This window comes from Antechinus flavipes, chromosome 2 (genome assembly GCF_016432865.1).
Source record: "Antechinus flavipes isolate AdamAnt ecotype Samford, QLD, Australia chromosome 2, AdamAnt_v2, whole genome shotgun sequence".
NCBI classification, from domain to species: Eukaryota; Metazoa; Chordata; class Mammalia; order Dasyuromorphia; family Dasyuridae; genus Antechinus; species Antechinus flavipes.
This window is the reverse complement of record NC_067399.1, coordinates 434,815,190-434,836,952: the sequence shown is the minus strand read 5'-3', so window position 1 is coordinate 434,836,952 and position 21,763 is coordinate 434,815,190. Positions and strand designations below refer to the sequence as shown.

Genomic DNA, 21,763 nt, shown 5'->3' with positions numbered 1-21,763 from the left:
CTCTTAATGTGATTGAAGATTAGCTTTTTGGTTGCCACATTGCATTGGTGATTTGTGCTGATGTGCTGACGTGATGATACTATACTAAACATAATTTGATATTTTCTCAAACTAACAACTTAGATATAAGACTCTGAATTTTTTCAGTTGTTTGACCCCAAATATAAGACTACATTTATGACAATTAAATTTAATATTGTTTTTAGATTCTGATTGTTACCCACTGTGTTACTTATCACTTCCTCGCAGGAAAGCAACTGCATCTATGGTAAATTTTGAGAGAGCGAAGCCAAAATTCCTACATTCTAATTCTACCATTAACTTTTCTACCAACTAACTTTGCAGAAGTTGAAAATCTTAGGAAAATCTCATTTAATCTGTACAATAGTGCTGTAGTTTTCACAGGGACAGGTGTTATTATTTTCCTATACTTACAGTTGAAGAAACAGAAGCTGAAATTCAGTGACTTGCCCAGGGCTATACAGTAATTATATATTTGCAGTAAGATTTGAACTTCAGTCTTTCTGACACCAAATCCAGCACTCTTGTCTACAGTACTATCTAAATGATAACCAAAGTTCTTTCTGACTGATATTTTATCATTTATTGTCAATACTTCATCTCCATGTGGCTAGAATATACTGTTTAAACTGAATATGTTAAATTCTACATAATCACCTTGCTCTTGGGTTCTCAATAATCTGTTACTCATCCACTGGCTTCCAAAGGACTAAACAGTAAAGTCATCTAAAAGCCAAAAGGATTTTACTTCCCCCTCCCCCCCAAAAAAAGGATTATAATCTCATCCTTATTAACCATTATACAACCAAGGTGTCTAGTGACACCATTAGTTTGCTTCTGATCTCCCTGAATGCTCCTTGAGACATTTATTTCACAGAAGGAATTGGTTTCAAACCTATATATTATTTATCATTTTCCTTTTTTTTTTTTTTTTTAAATAAGGCAATTTGGGTTAAGTGACTTGCTCGGGGTTACAGAGTTTGTAAGTATCTGAAGTTGGATTTGAACTCAGGTCTTCCTGTGTTCTCTAGGCGCTCATCCACTGTACTAACTCACTCTCAGTTTCCCTTTATCTTAATAAAGATTCTATATAATGGTGATGCATTTTCATGAATTAAGAGAGAATTTAAATTTAAACTAATTTAGTTACCATTCTCTTGGACAGTTTCACAAAGGAAGTCTATTTTTTATATATTCTCTGAGATAAATATGAGGTCTTAGAAGTAGACTTTGTTCTGGATAGCCAACAGGACACTGATACATATTCAGTACTAGATCTCATGATGTGGGCTTGGTACCAACCTGCAGGCCTTTTTGTCAAGTTGAGGCAGTCAGCATGATAGACTTTAGGACAACCTGGTTTCTTGCAGGATACAAGCTGCCCTGCATCTCCACAGCTGAAACATTCATCTTCTCGTTCTTTTGTGATCTCACCTTGCGATCGGCGCTTTACCTGTTGTTTTCTTTTTAGTTTCTTGGATTTCTCCTCTGTGGGATTGGGATGATTCTATAGGAAGGAAATTTATCAGTCAATACACTATTTTTCGTTTGTTTTTTGTCTTGTTACTTCCTAACTTCTCAAGCTTACCTGAACAGCAAAAGAAAAAAAAAAAGGCGCACATTTACTCTGATTAGACTAATAGTTGTCAATCTGAACAAAACACTATTCTGACATTTTGAAATGGTTGATTTTTTTTAAAACTATATTTTCATTCATAATATCCTTCTATGCACCTGACATTCCAAGGAAAATTCTTAACATATATGAAAAACATGATAAATATATGTAAAACTAGGGCTTAACATTAAATTTTTTCTATCTAAAGATAATATTTATGTATAACTGGCATAAGTAAAGGAAAAACTTGAAAGATTATGTGGTGCAGAGGGAAAAACCCAACTATTTAGAATCAAAGGATCATGATGTAAATACTTATTCTGCTTCTTTACTACTCATATGATGTTAGGCAAGTTATTTTTACCTGTTCGGCCTTCAATTTCTTCATCTATAAATTTTTTTAAATGGACTAGATAACATGTATGATAGTATCAAGGCCTAAATTAAATAACATCTCTAATTATATCAGAACCATGAACAAAAAAAGAATTTCATATTTCAAACTCTTTCAAAACAACTCTTTTCCTTTGTCACTCAAAGTTTATTTTATGTACTTATAATGGCATTCTGACTGGAAAGTAAGTTTCCCATTACCCCCCAACACATACACACACACACACACACACACACACACACACACACACACACACACACACACGTACATAAGGAAATCCTGGATTATAGAATTTGATCTTCTAATATAAACCATGTTCTAATCATTATGCTCTTCTACTGGCTTTCTCAACCCAAGTTCAGGCTGTAGCCTTACTAGAAAAACATGTATGTGAGATAATTAATATAGGCTAGATTATTAGTCAGCAAATATGCTTCCAAATTCAAGGTCTATTATTTATTTACCAGTATGACTGCACAGGCAGGCTCTAAACCTCTCTGGGTCTCAAGTTTCCTTACCTATAAAATGAGAGGGTTAAACTAGATGACTTCTAAGGTTGTATCCACCACAGGAATTCTATTATCCTTCCTATATGAGCATGTAACAATATTTTAGCTATTATTCCCTGTATTTTGTTTAATAATGTATATTTGGGCAAAAAGGTAAGGCAAATTACAAATGGATCATTAAAATAAACAAAAACAAAAAATTATGAGAAGTTGGTAGCATAATTTGACTAGAAGCCATTGAAACTCAAAATAAAGATATCTCGCTTTTGTTCTAACTTCCATCACTCAATGTCTGCCTCAAGTTCAACCATCTCCAAGAAGCCATCAAGGACTAATACAGATAATTTTTGTTTTTTGAATGCCTCACTAATACTTCATTGACTACAATCTTACATTAAAAAAAAAAAAACTTGTATCATCTAAATTCTCTGCCAGCAGACTATATTTTAGACTATTTAAAGGTAGGACCGTTTTCTGTACTTTAATCCCATTATAGAAAAAATGAAAATAATATGACCTAATACTTTTTCCAATGAGTTGTCTTGAGCAAAGTGCTCACAAGTCCTATTAGTAATGTATTAAGCTTTTAGATATTTATTTTATGTGGGGGCTTTTTAATAGTAAACATAATTTTCATTCTAAAAGAGCATTTATAAATTCAGTAATCAAGAAAACTTTTCCATTTCAAACCATTGAGGAAGTCTCCATCTTCCCTACTTTTTTGACAAATATAATGAAGATAGTTGATACAAACTTTCAGACAAAAGTGGCAGGGTCTAAAGAGAGATCACTTCAACTTTCTTAAGCTTGAAATCCCATCCCATTCTATCATCCATGACCCCAGCTGTAAAATGAGGGAGATAGATTATCTATAAAATGTAAAATTTAGCAGGAAAAACTATCTAAATATAGTACAGTAGTTTTTCGTTCAGTCAAGATGCTAAGAATTTGAATGAGCGAAACTGTAGTAGATGATACTTCTGAGAAGCAGTAACAAAAGGAAGTAATGACATTTTTTGTTTTTCCAAGATACCAAGCTAAAAACTCAGGAAAAAAAAATACCTAACTACCAAATACAGCTTGTATCTCAGAGTTAAAAAGAGAGAAAGTTTAATCAACATCAAAATGTCATAAACATTTGTAAAAAATTAATGTTGACAACTTTTTTTTTCTTATGAAATCCAATAGCACCAGCACTAACAAGATACTACAAGACAGTACCTTTGGCCGAACACCCAAGAAACCACTACAATTTGGTGCTCCACATTTGCACACAGTTTTTCCATTCCCAAGACACTCTAGATTGTAGTTGAAGGTGAGTTCAGTGCCTGAAATGGAAAAAATATGAATAAAATGACATTTTAGTATTATTCCCTATGAATATTTTCATTAAAAAAGGAAAAGTGGTTATAAAGTAGAAATAACTTTAATAAGGAATATGTAACTGGGAACCTAACTTGGAAATGCAGATATTAATGACAAGAATCTTTTGTTCTCAACAACATACAATATTACATGTTCTAGGAAATTGTGGGAACAATTTATAAGACTTACCAACTGAATGGATGTCAGGTAAGGGAGGGAAAAAAAAAGATGATTTCAAGTACTCATATCTGGGTAACGGAAGAGGATAATACCCTCAAAAGAAATAAGGAAATTAAAGGAAATAGGCAGATACTTTTGGGGAATGGACAGTTGAGGGAGATAATCAGTTCAAATTACTGGAATTTCTAAAGTCAGAAGAGCAAAGTGGTCAGAGCAAGTCATGAATTGTATAAATAACCCTTTGCTTTCATTTCAATATGTTTTCCATGAATATCATTATTTATGCTTCCTTACTTCATGATAATAAAAAAAACAGAAGTCTCTGCACAAATGTTGACTCATTTACTAAACAAACTATTTCCTACAGGGAAGACATTGTGGGCCCAAGATAAAAGAAATGATAGCATATCCCGGGACCTTTGGAAATGTGGGAAGCATGCATGCATTTATGAGGAAATTAATATTCCATGTTATGGAGAAAACCAAGAGTCAAGTTCTTAATAAAAAGCCAGTAGGCTAACAGTGATTAATGGAACTTTGCCCTTATTGCTTTGTTTTTTTAATTCTGATTACTATTTTTTGCAGTCAGTAATGACCAAAAGAAGGAGAAACCTAGCCTTTTTTTCTCAGAATTCTCAATTCAATGACTGTACATATGCTGAGGAAAATATTTCTAAAGAGATCAATCTGAATTAGATATATGGATAGGCCATAATTTAAGATTCATCTCCCTCTCTCCTCCCACTATTAATGTCATAATAAAACTGTACTAGAAAGATGTTGACTTAGGGGCTTCTAGTCATCTTTGCTATCTATATATTAGATCAACTGCAAGAATTACTAATAATAAAAGAAACAAATTGCATACTTAAGGGTGCAAATTAAAACTCGGAGGTACCTGTTCATATCTCTCAGATAAACACTGGTGAGGATATGGGAAAACTGGGACATATATTAATACATTGTTGGTAAAGTTTTGAAATGATCCAACCATTCTGGAGAGCAATTTGGAACTATGCTCAAAAGGCTACAAAATAGTGCATTCCCTTTGATCCAGCAGTAACCACTATTAGTTGTCTATCACAAAGAGATCATAAAAGAGGGAAAAAGAATCCATATGTGCAAAAATGTTTGTTGGAAGCCCTTTTTGTAGTGGCAAGAAACTAGAAACTGCGTAAATGCCCATCAGTTTGAGAATGGCTGAATGAGTAATGGTACATGAATGTTATCGAATATTTTTCAATAAGAAACAACCAATAGGATGATTTCATAAAGTCTTTGAGAGACTTATAGGCACTAATGTTGAATGAAGTGAGCAGAACCAAGAGAAGATTGTACACAGCAAACACAAAATTATGTAATGATCAACTATTATGGACTTGGTTCTTCTTAACAATGCAGTGATTTAAGGCAATTTCAATAGACTTATGATGAAAAAATGCTAATCACATCCAGAGAACTATCGACATTAAATATGGACTGATGCATAGTATTTTCATCTTTTGTTTTTTATTTCTTGTTGTTTTTTTCCCTTTTGATCTAAAATTCTTTTGTACAACTCGACAAATATGGAAATATGTTTAAAAGGACTGAACATACTTAACCTATATTAGATTGCTTGCTATCTTGGGGAGGGGGGAAGTATGAAAAGGAGGAAGAAAAATTTGGAACACAAAGCACTAAAAAAAGAATGTTAAAAACTTTCTTTACATATATTTGAAAAACTACTGAAAATTAAAAAAAAAAGTTCTACTTCAACAACAATACTGTATGAGGATGTATTCTGATGGAAGTGGATATCTTCGACAAAGAGAAGATCTAATTCAGTTCCAATTGATCAATGATAGAGAGAATCAGCTACACTCAGAGAAAGAACACTGAGAAATGAATGTGGACTACTTGCATTTTTGTTTTTTCTTACTTTCTGAATCCAATTCTTGTGCAACAAGAGAACTATACAGTTCTGAACACATATATTGTATCTAGGATATACTATAACATATTTAACATGTATAAGACTGCCTGCCATCTAGGAGAGGGGTGGAGGGAGGGAAAGGAAAAGTCGGAACAGAAGTGAGTGCAAGGAATAATGGTGTAAAAAATTACCCAGGCATATAAAGTTATAAAAAAAAGTTCCCCATTTACCTGCTTTGATGTCACTTAGGGCAAAAAGCCCAACTCGGGTATCTCCATTCACAGACCACTTCTGAGTTTCACAGTTGGGCTGGCAACAGTGATTCATAAACCGGGCATAATTTCCTTTGGGACCAGCATCAATAATCCGGTCCTATAATTAGAGTTTTAAAAAACTATTTTGTTAATAGTTAATTTTTTACAAGTATTTAAAGAAGAAAAATAGCACTGCCTCCTTATTAAATTAATGATAATAATAGGTCATATTTACACTGTGTTTTTAAGTTTTCTGTGTTTTTCATACACATACATATGTGTAGATACATATAGACATAAAAACATCCCCTACCCTCCTCCTCTTGGCCCTCAAAACAAATCTTCCCCAAAGGAAGTATCATTACTCTGATAAGTAGGAAAAAACAGACACTGAGGGACTTAAATGACTTGTTCTGGATTATACAAACTAGGAAGTGTCTGAGAAACAGTTTGAACTCAGACCAGTCTAGATTTTTAATCCTAGTGTTCTACTCAGTAAGACAGTCTGCTTCTCTGCTTAAGTAGATTTGCTTCATCATAATGCTGCAAGAAAAATAATACCATATATTATCATATATTTTATATATAGGGAATGAAGGCTCAGAAAGAAATTACAAAGCTATTAAGTGTCGAATCTGAATTCAAAATAAACTGGCTTGTATTTTTGGCTAACATTGATTTCAGTACATCAAATTCATTTAGAGATGGAAAATTCCTGATAGAATTTTTCCCAAAGGAAGCAGTGATTCATTGAATGAGCATAATTTCCTTTTGAAATAACCACATTGATCTAGTCCAACAGTTTTAAGGCAAAAAGCAAAAAATTAATAAATCTACATCAGTAACATTGCCAGGAAAAAATAGATTTTGTGAACTTGGGTATGCTTTCTGTTTACCAATGATGTTAGTTCCTGGACAATAAAGAATGTGAAGCACTTTTATCTATATAGTAACTCATTAGGTCGATAAAAAAAGTAACCATTCCTTTCTGAAGACAGAATCTGATAGAACAAAAAGTTTATCTTCTACTAACACTGTATCACACTTATTTACCAAGGACCAAAGTTAAGCATATTCTTTATCAACACTACAAATTTAGGCATATTTCTGGACATGGCCAATATGGGAATTGTTTTTTATAAGGAAAAAATATATACCCCATTGGGTGAAAGGGTAAAAACAAAGTGCTTCACAATTGAAAAATAGATGTTACTTTAATAATTACTTATTTGTCATACTCTTTGCATATACAGCTTTATATTAGACATGGCATGTAGATCCTTAGTACAAACATATAAACCGAAGTTAGTATAAACTTATTTCCAAATGGTTAGTCACAAAAAAAAAATGAAGCTTTTTCATTATAACAGCTCATGAAAACCAATTATTAAAATATTTAAGAGTTATGATTCCCATCACTAACGAGATCATAATATTACTAATTTTTTTAAAGTTTAATCTAATCTTCACACAGATCAGAGCATGACATCTGATTAAAGTAAATATATAAAATATTAGCTTAAAACATTTTTTCTTTAAAGATACTCATAGGAAATAAATTATATGGACTCTGCCTTTACAAGTGAATTTGCAACTACTACTGTCTATATGTGTGGGACTATAATAGAATGCATATATGTACATAGAATATGGGCAGTGAGTCCATCACTAGAGGTCTTCAAGAAATGTTTGATAATTCAATATGAATCATTATTTAAAATGTACATTACTATTACACAATCATACTTGAACTACATTTATTATTAAGGCAGGGAATCTGTTGGAGATTAGACATTAGGAGACCTATTAACTACCCAGTAATATTCAAACCCCTTAGTGTATCATTTAAGATACTTTACAAACAGATGTCCCCCTATCTTTCTCACTTCATATTAATACCCCTCTCAGCCAGGTACTTTCCTACCTTTTATTTGATTTACTATAATTTCCTCAAAATATAGATTATATAATATAGACTATCTTCTCTTCTGAACCAAGTGGTTTTCTAAATTAGTCATGTTGTGAAAGAAGAATGAGAACAAAAGGGAAAAAGCCACAAAAAAAAACAACAAAAAGTGAAAATAGCATGTTTCAATCTTCATTCAGGCTCCATAGTTCTTTTTCAGGCTTAGGTTGATATTCCCATGATAAATCTTTTGTAATTGTTTTAGATCACTGTATTGCTGAAAAGCGTTAAGTCAATCATAGTTGATCATCATACAGTGTTGCTATTACTTCGTAAAATGTTCTCTTGGTTATGCTCACTTCACTTAGCATCACTTCATAAGTTTTTCCCCAGGTTTTTCTGAAATCTGCTTGCTCATTATTTCTTACAACAAAATAGTATTCCACTGAATTTATATACCACAACTTGTTCAGCCATTCCTTTGAACTGATGGGCATCTCCTCAGTTTCTAATTTTGTGCCGCTACAAAAAGAGTTGCTGTAAATATTTTTGCCTTTTTAAAATGATCTCTTTAGGATACAGACCAAGTAGCAGTATTTCTGGATCAAAGAGTATGTACCCTTCGATAGCCCTATGAGCATAGTTCGTAATTGTTTTCCAGAATGGTTGGATTAATTCACAACTTTAACAATAATGAATCAGTGTTCCAATTTTCCCAAAATCCTTCCAACATTTCTCATTTTCTTTTTTTGTCACATTAGCCAATCTGATAGGCATAAGGTGGTACTTCTGAATGGTTTTAATTTTCATTTTTTTTAATCAATAGTGATTTAGAGCTTCCCCTTCCCCTTTTAACCTGACTATAGATGACTTTAATTTCTTCATCTAACAACTGCCTGTTCATACTCTAGGCAGATAGAAGTTAAATAATAAGCTCAAGGTCACACTGCTACTAAGTGCCTGAGGCTACAATTTGGACTCTTAATATTCTAATATTCCTGATTGCAGGTCTGGCAGTCTGTTCACTGCGCTACCTCTAGCTGCCTCTCTTTTTATTTTCTATTTACTTTTCTGTGCTGATAATATTTCACACATACACATACACACACACACCCATTTAGTTGAATGTAAGCCCCTTGAAGGTAGCAAATGTCTTATTTTTATACTTGTATCAATGGAAATTCAGCACAGTGCTTTGCACATAATAGGAGCTTAAGAAATGTGTGCTACACTGAATCATAGGAATAAGCCCCCTGTTCTGGGAACAAATCACTGTACTTCATCCCCTCAAATTTTTAGTTTCCTTATGTCATATGAAATGGTTAGACTGTATTACTTTCTTTTTAAAATAAATTTTTTCAATAAGTAAAAATTTGCTTTCTCCCCCTTAACTGCTTCCTACCACTGAAAAAGAAAGAAAAGAAAAGCTCTTGCAACAATTATGAATAGTCAAATAATCAAATCAAACTAATTTCTGCATTGTCTATGATCTTCTAAAGAATACAATGATCCAAAACGATTTCAAAAGATTTATCGTGATGGAAAATGATATACCCATGCAGAAAAAAAGCTGATAAAGTCTGAATGTGGATGAAAGCATACTATTCTCATTTTTAAAAAATTGGGGGGAAGGGGGAAGAGGGGGAGCTAGGTTGCACAGTGGATAGAGTACCAGTCAGGAGGAACCAGGAAGTCAGAAGGACCCAGTTCAAATCTGATCTCAGACACTGTGTGACCCTGGGCAAGTTACTTAAACCCTCATTGCCTCAGCAAAAAATAAAAATAATAATAAATAAAAATTTTGGGGCGGTTTTTTCCTTCTGTTCAGTTTCTTCCCATACAATATGGAAATGTTTTATAAGATTATACATATATAATCTATATCAAATTGCTTACCATCTTAGGGGAGAGGGAAAGGAAGGAGAAAATTTCAAATTCAAAATTTTATTTAAACAATGAAATGTTTAAAAATTGCCTTTACTTGTAATTGGGAAAAGTAAAATATTGTTATGTAAAGATAAAAACAGAGTGAGCCTCAAAAAGACATTTTTAGTATTTACCTTATCCAAAGTGAGCATATAGAAATTGGTGATGTCGTGTTCTTGGGCATAACGGATTCGAGCTCTACACTCCTCTTCATCTATCAACTCTCCCACATACTCATTTACAAATTCACCCTGTAACAAAATAATGGCAGAAAACACAAATAATCCACCTGTGATTTCTTTTTCAAGATTTACCCTGCAGTAGGACACAGATAATTAGATAATATATATGTACCAAAGGAGTTTATGAGAAATGGTTGATGAAAAGTCTAATGCCCTGAGACTTTTCAATCACTTTATTTACTGTGGACTTTGAGGACTTAAATTTTATGGTGAAGGTTTTTTTTTTTTTAATTGTGGTTTTTTTTGGTTGTTATTGCAATTTGAGCCATTAATTATATAACCAAGGATCTTGAGGGTTTAGATTTTAGTGACACATAAAGGGCACAGTAAAAATTCACCTCCACATAACAACACAGACCTTTCATTTCAACAATTTGTTCCATCCTCAACTTCTTGCACTCACTCACTACATATTCTAAAATGTCATGTTTTAACCTTCTAACTTATTTCCCTTTACAATGATCCTAATTGCTGCTCATCAGTGTATACTCTAAGAAATAGGGTAAAAATAGTTTAAGCATAGAATCTTAAAGAGTCTAACTTAAGGGGGGTTAGGGAGGTGGGGGAAACTAGCAAGAGTCTTCTATTGAGAATACTAAGATTTAAAGTTATCTTTTGTTGGTGTTTTCTTCATTCTTTCATTAAAGTGTATGTAGTTCTTCCCTTGGCTTCTCTATAGGCTCTCAATAGAGATAGAAAGCTGACAATTCATATTCAAATCATCCTTCCTCCTATTGATTTTTGTTGACAAAACCACCTAAGAATTTAGCATCACAGCACAAACTAGATAACTGCCCCCTTTCTCTTTTTAGCGCATAGTTAGGATATTTTCCTTGAGCATACTGTCTTTTCTGATCTCTTCCTCTTCAGTAAACCAGTCCAACTTGGATCCTATTTTTTACATCTGAACTCTCTGTTTTTGTTCTATCACCACTCATGCCTCACCAAAACTTCAATCCTATAATTCATTCCATTCTACACATGTAAGTTATCTAATATCAATAGAGTCCTTAATCATTGCAATACAATCCTTTTATTTCAAATTAATTTTCTCTCCTGCCTTCCACAAATTTTCCAAATGTTGTCTTTTCTCCTCAATTTTCCTACAGAATCTTTTCCTTCCAACTCTCTCAGCTAAGGACTATGCCCGAACTTGACACAGAAAAACTGAGGCAATTTACTATGAACCTTCTCTTCTTTGCCCTCCTGCTCCCCCCGTAACGCCTTGATACCACTGAGCCCATTTCCTTCAGTGACACAGCCCTTTTCAACAAACCTTTAATATTTATCCCTTGTTTCTTATCCATTCTAAACCTCTCTACCAAATAGTTCCCCACTATCATACCCCTCCTTTTAATCGTCTATCTCTCCTTATTTACTGATTCCTTCCACAAGAGCTACAAACAGGCCGAAATTACCTTTCTGCTTCAATAGATCTCACCATGCATTCAGTCTTGGGCTTTATTCTCAGCTAAAGGCCTTGAAAAATCTGTCTAGAAACAATTACTCCAAATCTTTGCCTGTTATTCTTCTAAATACTTGGTTCCTATCCTTATTAACCAGAAGTTGATCTCTTCAAAGTGATGTAAATTGTGTCCCCTTTAACCTTTGGTGGAGGGGCCCTGAAATTGTGTCCCCTTTAATCTGTGGGGGAAAGGCGATTGGGGTATCAAGCTCTCCTGTAGGAAAAGCACACCTTTCCCAGACTACAGCCTTTCCAAATTTAGTGGTCTCATTCAAATGAAGATCTTGGCCAGGGACATAATCACCACCCTCTGAATTGGAGATTAGTTCCTGGAAACAGTTGCTCCCAGCTCAGGGCCTGGGAAAAGCCCAAAAAAGCCTTGGAAAGCTAAATAAAAGGTGACTCTGAACCCCGAATCTTTGTAGATGCCCTAACATGATCTTGCCCTATGTTGAAGATATTTTTTTCTCAGTGTAACCCACCTCTGCTATAGTCTTTGTCCACTAAGAAATCTGTCTTCCTAGCAAGCTGGCTTCTTAGTGTAATTAAATACCATTCCCTGCCACAAATTCCCTGGCACATTCCCTTGTGCCAATTCTTTCACAAAGCCTGCGGTCAGGGGATCTCTTTCTCTCTATTCTTGTACCTTATCAAAAGTTCACTACTACTACCCTTCTTTTCCTGTATCCTCTCTTATCTGGGTTTTGATAGCAGTACTTTATCTAATTACTCCTCAATCTTTTTTGCTGGAGATACAAAGTCTATTAGCAAAGGGGTCCCCCTTCTCCTCCACAGTACCCTTTCTTTTCTCTAAATATTCTTTGACTTAGTGACTTCTTTGTCATCCATACATTTAATTTTCACCTTTCTGTAGATGACTCTTAATTTATTTATCTAGCCCAAGGCAATCTTTTTATGCTCAAATCTCAAAGAAACAACAGCTTACTTGATGGAATGAGTATATTATACACATATCTTAAACTCATTGTGTCAAAAACAGAATTAATTATCTTTCCCTACAAATCCATTTTTTTATTTCTTCTGTGTGGTCCCATCATTCTTCCAAGTTACCTCTACTGTCACCTTTGGTGTAAATGAGGTGAGTAAGAGCCTGAGATGGGAGTCAGGAAGATTCATGAATTTCAGTGGTGCCTGATCACTTCATCCTGAGAAAGTCACTTAATCTCTCTTAGCCTAAATTTCTTCATATATAAAGTAAGTTATAATATACACAGTTATGTCAAATGATTGTTGACAGGATCAAAAGAGATAATATATATTTTTTTTGTTTTGCAAACTTAAGTGTTATATATGCCAGTTGTTTTTCAGTCATTTTAAAGTCATTTTCGATTATGAATATTCTGATTATACTTATTATGTACATGTTATCCTTCCTATCAGAATGTGCATTCCCTGAGGGTAAAGGCTGATGACTCATTAGTCTTCTTCTCTCAGGTGTTAACATATAAGAAGTGCTTATTAAATATTTGCTGTTTGGTTTTATTTTTTAATTATATAGATAAGCATCCAAATCTTTTCACTGTTTCTAGACTATAATAACCTAGAGAGCAAAGAAAATATAATTTTTCATTCTTTTATTGCAGAACCAGAACCAACACCGATCAGTGCATATTGCTGTCAGCCAATAAATGTTTGTTGAACTGAATCACAATGAAAACTTTAGTCCTCTACATCAAAGGCATAAATACATGGTCCATGAGCTTCATGTAGTCCACAAAAAATTAAAATTGAGAAATATTTGAAAAAATAAATAAAAGCAAAATATAGTTAATATTAATATGTCGTTTGCTAAATCAAAAGTCATAGCCTACAGGAATACTTCCTTACATATGGTTTAATGGCTACAAATCCTATTTGATTTGGATACGACACTCTACAGAATATAGAAAACAGCAGGCTAGCAAGTATTATTTACATGTTCATGTATAGCAGCTACTGAATGGTGTTTCCAAGTAGAGAAAAGATGGAAACAGGTTAAATCTTACTAGATATTTAAATAGAGAGAGAAAAGTTATATTTTTCCCCCTTTCTAGGAACATCCATGTAAGGTTAAAGATATCCTTTACCTTTTTAATATCTGTTTTTGTCCTTAAACCCCAGCCTCGCTGTAAGGTACGAAAGATTTCAACTTCAGGATACTGGCGTTTTGAGAAGCATTGGTTCTGGCAGCGTCCACCCGCAGGACAGACAGTGGGATGGCACTCATACAGGAGCATTCGGTTAATGCATTCTGAATCGATGCCACAAGGGTTTTCATCTGAAGCTTTACAGTTACATCGGGGAATCTCTGAAAGGTCTGCAGTAAAGATCTGAACCCTGCCTATTGGACGGTTCACCTATGAAACAGAAAAAAACCAACTCACAAAACTGCTTTTCCTTCCTTCAACAGAAAATTAGATACAGTGAGTGAACTTGCACGTTTACGAAAGAGTTCATGATTTCCCACATCTAACAATGCAGATTGAAAACCATTACTAGTATGTCTATATAAATTGCTGGAAGACTTCAAAAAAAAAAATAATATAACCCAAGTCCCAATTTAACAGATGAAAAGTTGCCCAGATAGTTTCTGTTTTGTTCATTTTAAAAACGTAGAACTAAGAATGGGCTACTTTGTACTCCCATCAATATCACGCTAACTCTCATTATAGCACTTTCCACTGTGTTCCACAAAGTCAACTATTCTTTCATTAATTGGACGCTTCATTTTCAGATTTTTGCTCCCCTCTCAGGAACAATATATTGGTGCTGTATGTGAAAAATTAATAATATGCTCAGATAATTTCCTGAAAATAATGAGACTAATGCTGCTCTAGAGTTTTTTTTTTAATTGAAGCTTTTTGTTTTCAAAACATGTGAAAATTTTTTAAAATTTTCAACATTCACCCTTAAAAAAACTTTGTGTTCCAGATTTTTTCCCTCCTTTCCCTCATGCTCTTCCCTGGATGACAGGTAATTCAACATATGTTAAAACATGTGCAATTCTTCTATATATATTTCTACAATTGTGTTTCTGCACAGGAAAAATCAGATTAAAAATAAAAAAATTGAGAAAGAAAACTTCTCTAAAGTTTTTTAAAGTCATTCTTTCAAAGGTATTTTGGAGGGGCTTGAAAGAGAGCTTGTGCAGTCTCTGACATTACTCCATCACCTTGGCTCCATCCCCTAAATGTACTTTTAAAAAACATAGACTTTTTGTAATTCTCCTTTACGCAGAACTCTTTTTTGTTCTTTGTGTACTGGAATCAAGTTATTATTATTTGTAACAAAACCAGTAACTTAAAAAAATCAGACCAAAAGAGGAAAAATCCACAAAAGAAAAAGCAAACAAACAACCTCCTCCGCGTCCTCCCACCCCCCCCAAAAAGGTGAACATATTAGGCTTCGATCCATATTCAGTCTCCATAGTTCACTTTCTGAAGCAGATTGCATATGATTTTAAGAATGTGACTATTGTTTTTTCCATAAAATTCAAATTCTTGTTTCTCTCGATAAATCTAATTTAAATCACTCAGTTCAAGAAGGAAAAGGCACTACATCTATCATTTCAAAGGTACACAGAATGTCCAGAGTTTGTAGAAACTCTTTGTTGACATTGGTCAATACCCTCTCTGCAACCTATTGGCTTAGAGATCCCTATTCTATATCCTGTAACATAGTACCTTGCTTTTTTGGGCCACAAAATTGGATGTGTAATCATTTAAAAGGAAAAGGAGAGGACATTTACTTTTCATTGTGTTTGACTGGACATTATACAACTTTTTAAATCAGAGAAGTTAACAAGAACTGATGATTTTAGGTCTACAAAGCACTTTTTAAACAACTCAGTGAGATTAATATAGGGATTATTATCTACATTTTAGACATGAGGAAAACAGCTCTTAAGATAAATTCCACTTATCAGCAATATTTAAATTCCTTTTCTGATATGATCAATTATACAAACTGATGTCTGATTTATTAATATTGTCATTTTAATATCAAAGAAGATAAAAACATTTATCCAAATAAGGTTCAGCTTTTTTAATGGTACTTTTTCCAAAACACTCAATGAAGTCTATAAGCTGAATCAAAACTAAACATTTTTTGTGAACTAACTTTTCCAAAGCACAATATATTAAAGATTTTATCGACACTTATCATCCTGCCTGGAACCATAAAGCTGTTGCACCTTACTTGTTCTTTTCTAAACACTATCTTGTATTATGTGATAATCAACTATAATATAGACTTAGCTCTTCTCAGCAGTACAGTGATCTAAGACAATTCTAATAGATTTAAGATGGAAAATGCCATCAGTATCCAGAGAGAAAATATAAAGACTCAATCGTGGATCAAAGCATAGTATTTTCATCTTTTTTTTTGTTGGTGTTTATTTGCTTTTTCTTTCTTGTGGATTTTTCCCTTTTGGTCTGATTTTTCTTGTACAGCATGACAAACATGGACATATAGGAAAAAAAGGTCATCGTGTATCATGCAGATATCATAATGTATAGATATGTTCAGTGTCTATTCCCAAATATCAATTTTACATAAAGGTATTCTCACCTTGATATGTTTGTAGGGTGGTGGTTTCTTATCATTTTTTCTGTCTTCCTGGAGCTGTCTTAGCTCTTTCTGGGCTTTTAATTCCTCAAAACGGACAGCAGCTTCCTGTAGAGCTAAAAATAAAGAAACAACAAAACAATCAGTGCACAAGTCAATTTAAAACAAACTTATGATCTATTAGACACATATACAAACATCAAATTTCATTGAGCATACATTTATTAATCTTTCATCAGGCACCATGAGGAAATATGAGAGACTATATCCAGCATCCAGTAGAGTGGCTACCACATAGAAACTTTTTAAATATTTGGTCTTTATCTTTAATTAGGTTAAAATCTACTTGTGAAAAAATAGAGAGTGATGCTAGATGTTTGAAAGACTAAGGGAATAATGCATGTAATTATGGTATATACAAAAGAAGTGGACAGATTTAATAAATAATGAATGAAAGCAGAGAAAATTACAAGAAAAACAAAATAAAGAAACATTTAAACAATTTGATTCCTGAGGAATTATTAAAAATATAGACACCAACAATGAACTCTAAAGCAAGACGCTGTAATCACAAGGAAAACTCCTTTTTACTAGGTATATTTGAATGATGATGATCCCAATATTACAGGACATTCAGCTTGCTGAGGACTCTGGTCTCAGACTTAGCTGTACAAACATAAGTCTCAAAAACATGAATATTTTACCTTTTTTATATGTCCCATCAACACCTTTGCCCATTTTGTCTTTGCTACTGACATCTCCTTCCATATATGGAAAGACACGAGCTTGATGGGTCCATAAGTAATCATTAGAGCCAAAAAATAAAACTGGAAATTCACCAACATCATGTCTCATCTTATCAATATTGGAAGGAATAGCTCGAGGATGACAAATTTCAGCTGGCCACCACCTGTGAATGATACAAAGGAAAAAAAAGCACTCAGATATATAAACCTAGACTTTAGAAGAGAACTTAAAGAATAGGGGTAAGAACAAATTAAATTAACTACTTCAAATTAAAAGAAATACATCGATTAAAACATCATTACCAATTAATTTTTCTTACCTATATCGGCCAACTTTTACCCAGACAACCTCTCGATAGTGTGGCTTTTTGCCTGCCTTACAATCATTGCAATACCAGTTGCCCTCTGGGATATCAATATTCAGACATTCTCGATGAAATGCAGCAGGGCAAGAGTCACAGCACAAAAGACTGCCCCCTGAGGGAATAGAGGGAGGAATTCATATATCAAAACTACAAAGCATCATGTCATATAGTTAATAGGGATCTAAATCTTTTAATAACTGCCTTCAGTTCTTAGAACATGTGTTTCAAGTTATGAGGTATTGATTAAAAAATACAAATAATTCCTGGCTTATATTATAACTCTTCCATTTCTGGATACAGAATAATAGATTTATAATTAGAACAACCAATTGAATCAAATCCCCCTCATTTTAAAGATGAGGAAACTCAGGCACACAAAGCTTAAGTGATTTGCTCAGGGTCTCAAAGCTAATAATGTCAGAGGCGGAGTTTGAACTCAGGTCTTCACAACTGTTTATAACAAACTCTGTCCATAGCATCACCTACCAACTGTTAATACTCTACACAACTTCCAAACATAATTTTTTCCAGTTAAGTTTAAAAAATTTTTTTGAACTGAATAAATGGAGCATTTCTATAGGTATTTTTAGAACATAAAGAATCTATACATACAAGTATCTAGTGTACGGTTTTCTTTTTGACGATATTAAAACAAAATAAACTTTTAAAGCTACTCTGCCTCCCTCTGATCCCTTTTGCCTTTCCTTCTGTTCTCTTTTGACTTATTTTTTAAAAATTCAAATCCCAGTCCCTCAATTCTTCCAATATAAGGTTGGAAGGGAGGAGGAAGAAAAAAAAAAAAAACCCAAAAAATACCTTTTTAACAAGCATGCATAGTCAAGAAAAACAAATACCCACCATCAAGCATATTTAAAAATGTACATCTCATTTTGCATCTCTCTATTAGAAGGTGGAAAGTATGACTCAACAATGGTATGCTGGGACAGCTAATGGACATTATACCACTCAGAGTTCTTAAGTCTTTCAAAGTTGTTTTTCCATATACTTTTCTTGTTACTGTATAAATCACCCTTTGGATTCTACTCATTTAATTCTGTATCACTTCAAAAAGGTTTTCATAGGATTCTCAAAAATTTTTTATCTTTGGTTTCTATTTTTCATCCTCAAAGAGGACCAAAAGAACGTCATTATCTAAGAGTCAAATTATGTACTGACTGTAGCAGATTAGACTAATACAAGTTTAAAATGCTCTACCACAGGCCGGCACAGATGAACAACTGGGATGTTGTCTATTTTTTTCTGACTGCAGGGTGAGACCCTCTACCTGCCACAATATATAGGCCAAGAATAAACAAGCAATTTTTTGGTCAATTTCTAGCTCCTTCCTCACTCTAGGAGGTAAGCAGAGCAGTCCTTAACAGACACCCAAGGAGCCTACCATTGCTGCTTCTAAGTGAGAAGATGACACTAAGGCCTGCACTACTTGTGTACAGGATTGCTAACTACAGCTCTCAGTGTATTCATACATTCTGTTACCATTTACTAAGCAATTATATACCACTGCATTCATATGACTGGTTATTCAGTCTTTATTCAAATTGACAGATACCTTTTTGGCTTCCATTTCTTCCCCACTACAAAAAGAGTGGCTATAATAATTTTTTATATATATATATATATATATGTATGTATGTATGTGTGTGTGTATATATATATATATATAAAAAATAAAATAATGGGTTTCTTTTCTACTGCTTGGAGTATACTATACTAGTGATATTATTCCTGCCACAAAACAGGAGTTTGGTTAACCAAGGTTTCTTCTGTCCTTCAAAGGTCAGATTATATTCAAAATAGATTTTGGGGCATAGTTCCAAACTGCTTTCTAGCGTGTCTAGACCAATTAATAGCTCTACTATCAATGAATTAACATGCTTCCCCTCCCCCCCCCAGTCAATCAAATATTTATCATTTTCCTTTTTTGCCAATTCTACCAACATGATAGCTATGAGATAGAAGTTGAGGGTTACATTTATCTAATTATTAGTGATAAGGAACATTTTTTCCATAAGATTGTTGATAGTTATCAACACTCCTGGATTGTGTCCTTTTGAGAAATATCTGTTCACCTATCAAGGGAAGAGTTTATAAGGTTTTTATAAATCTGTATCAGTTCCTACTGTTGGAAATGAAACTACTTTATTTAGAAAAACTTCTTATACAAAGATTTAAATTCCATTTAAAATCTATCAAAGGATTGCTTGGCCCAGACTATTCTGGCCTTTTCCACCTTTAGATGACTGAGCAGTAATTTTTTAAAAATTTATTCATGTATATACAATTGTTTCCCCACCAATACACAATCTTATCTTTTTGATGGAGCAGAAACTGTTTCATTTTTGTCTTTGTATTTCTTATACTTGCACAGAGTTTAAGACGTATGTGTTGAAGACCAAGGTTCAGACTCCATGTTGGCCAATACCCATGTAACTTTGGGCAAATAACTTTTGTGAGAGTTAGTTTGCTCATCTGTAAAAAGAAGGGAATAAGCTAGATGATCTCTAAAGTCTCTTCTTGCTATAAGCTCTCATTGTGGTATCACATAAATTGTTAAGTGAATTTATAGAAATGGTATTGTTTCCTAAATGTATGATTTTTTTTTTTTGCAAGAAGGACTTGTGGCCTTGCCATATCTTCCATTTAAGTGCTGCTTTTTAAGTTCCTAGTTTTAGAATTTTAATCACAAGTATTTAAGAAACTGTTGGATGGATGCATGCTAAACACAGTGAAACTCTTGAGGAATGTATTAAGACAGCAAGAAAGACCAGAGCAATTTTTAAGTCAGGCTCTGAGAATTTCGTAGAATGTTCATAGATAGAAGTGGATCCATCACTTTAAGAGGAGGAAGATATAGGACAAGATGGAATTTAAAGTCCAGTGTTCTTTCTACTAACCCATGCCACCTCACATAAGTAGTAACACATTAAGTGTTAGGCTTTTAAAATAATCCCCCAAACAAGATGTTTTGACAAAAAATTTCAAAACAAAAGCACAGAATTATGATGTAACATTTGGAGAGAAGCAGAGAACTTCATCTAAAAAATATGGCTGAAGAGATCAAGAAGGAAGAATTAATGGACACATGATTAAATGAATGTAAAATGCTAGGGAAGAGACTAGAACAATCTTTATACTTTTGTTTTGGTTGTTAGAGAAGATGAGAAAGTAAGAAACTAAAGGGAAAATTGTTGGGACAATTGGAAAATAGTATGGCAGAAAGTAGACATTAACCAACACGTAACACCCTATAACCCTATACCAGGGATCCTCAAACTGCAGCCCGTGGGCCAGATGCGGCAGCTGAGGACATTTATCCCCCTCACCCAGGGGTGAGAAATGAAGTTTCTTTATTTAAAGGCCCACAAAACAAAGTTTTTGTTTTTACTATAGTTCGGCCCTCCAATAGTCTGAGGGACAGTGAACTGGCCTCATATTTTAAAAGTTTGAGGACCCCTGCCCTATACCATGGTAAGGTTGAAATGGGTTCATGATTTAGACATAAAGAATGATACTGTAAGTAAATTTGAAGAACAAAAGTTAGTTTACCTCTTAGATCTGTGGAGAAGGAAATCATTTGTGGAGTATATTATGAAATGCAAAATGGATGATTTTCATTATATTGTTAAAATGTTTTTGTACAAACAAAACCAATACTGAAAATAAAGTGGTACAGCTCCATTGGGGGTAAGGTGAGGCAAGAGAGGGTCAGCAAAAGATAAGAGTCTTTTTTTTTTTTTTTAAATAACTTTTTATTGACAGAACCCATGTCAGGGTAATTTTTTACAACATCATCCCTTGCACTCACTTCTGTTCCGATTTGTCCCTTCTCTCCCTCCACCCCCTCCCCCCAGATGGCAAGCAGTCCTATACATGTGAAATAGGTTATAGTATATCCTAGATACAATATGTGTGTGCAGAACTGAACAGTTCTCTTGTTACACAAGGAGAACTGGATTCAGAAGGTATAAATAACCCCGGGAAGAAAAACAAAAATGCAAGCAGTTTACATTCATTTCCCAGTGTTAAAAGATAAGAGTCCTGGGATATGATTTCTAAAGTCTATTTCAGTTCTTGATGAAATAATTCTGTATATTCAGCTTAGTATTTTTTAATTTGTAGCCATATTATGTTATATTGTCATGTTCTTATCTCTTCCCTTTAGAGACTCAGAAGTGTTCAAAGAAGAAAACACAAAGATGAACAATGCTCCCTCCTCTTTGTTCATGAAGCCCTGAGTCAGGTTATAACTCATTATTATCATTATTTTCTA

At 33.7% G+C, this 21,763-nt stretch overlaps 1 protein-coding gene across 6 annotated transcripts in view; it reads right to left on the bottom strand.

The window, feature by feature from the left end:
• Positions 1 to 21,763, bottom strand: part of NSD1 (nuclear receptor binding SET domain protein 1) — a 142,787-nt gene that overhangs the window by 8,415 nt on the left and 112,609 nt on the right. For all 6 annotated transcript variants that reach the window (XM_051979017.1, XM_051979021.1, XM_051979016.1 and 3 more), the window contains 8 exons: positions 17,428 to 17,584; positions 17,066 to 17,271; positions 16,365 to 16,477; positions 13,883 to 14,152; positions 10,223 to 10,339; positions 6,233 to 6,374; positions 3,764 to 3,870; positions 1,324 to 1,528 (listed from right to left, as the gene is read on the bottom strand). In XM_051979017.1, the coding sequence (XP_051834977.1) occupies positions 1,324 to 1,528; positions 3,764 to 3,870; positions 6,233 to 6,374; positions 10,223 to 10,339; positions 13,883 to 14,152; positions 16,365 to 16,477; positions 17,066 to 17,271; positions 17,428 to 17,584 (1,317 nt within the window). The remainder of the gene's footprint in view (positions 1 to 1,323; positions 1,529 to 3,763; positions 3,871 to 6,232; positions 6,375 to 10,222; positions 10,340 to 13,882; positions 14,153 to 16,364; positions 16,478 to 17,065; positions 17,272 to 17,427; positions 17,585 to 21,763) is intronic.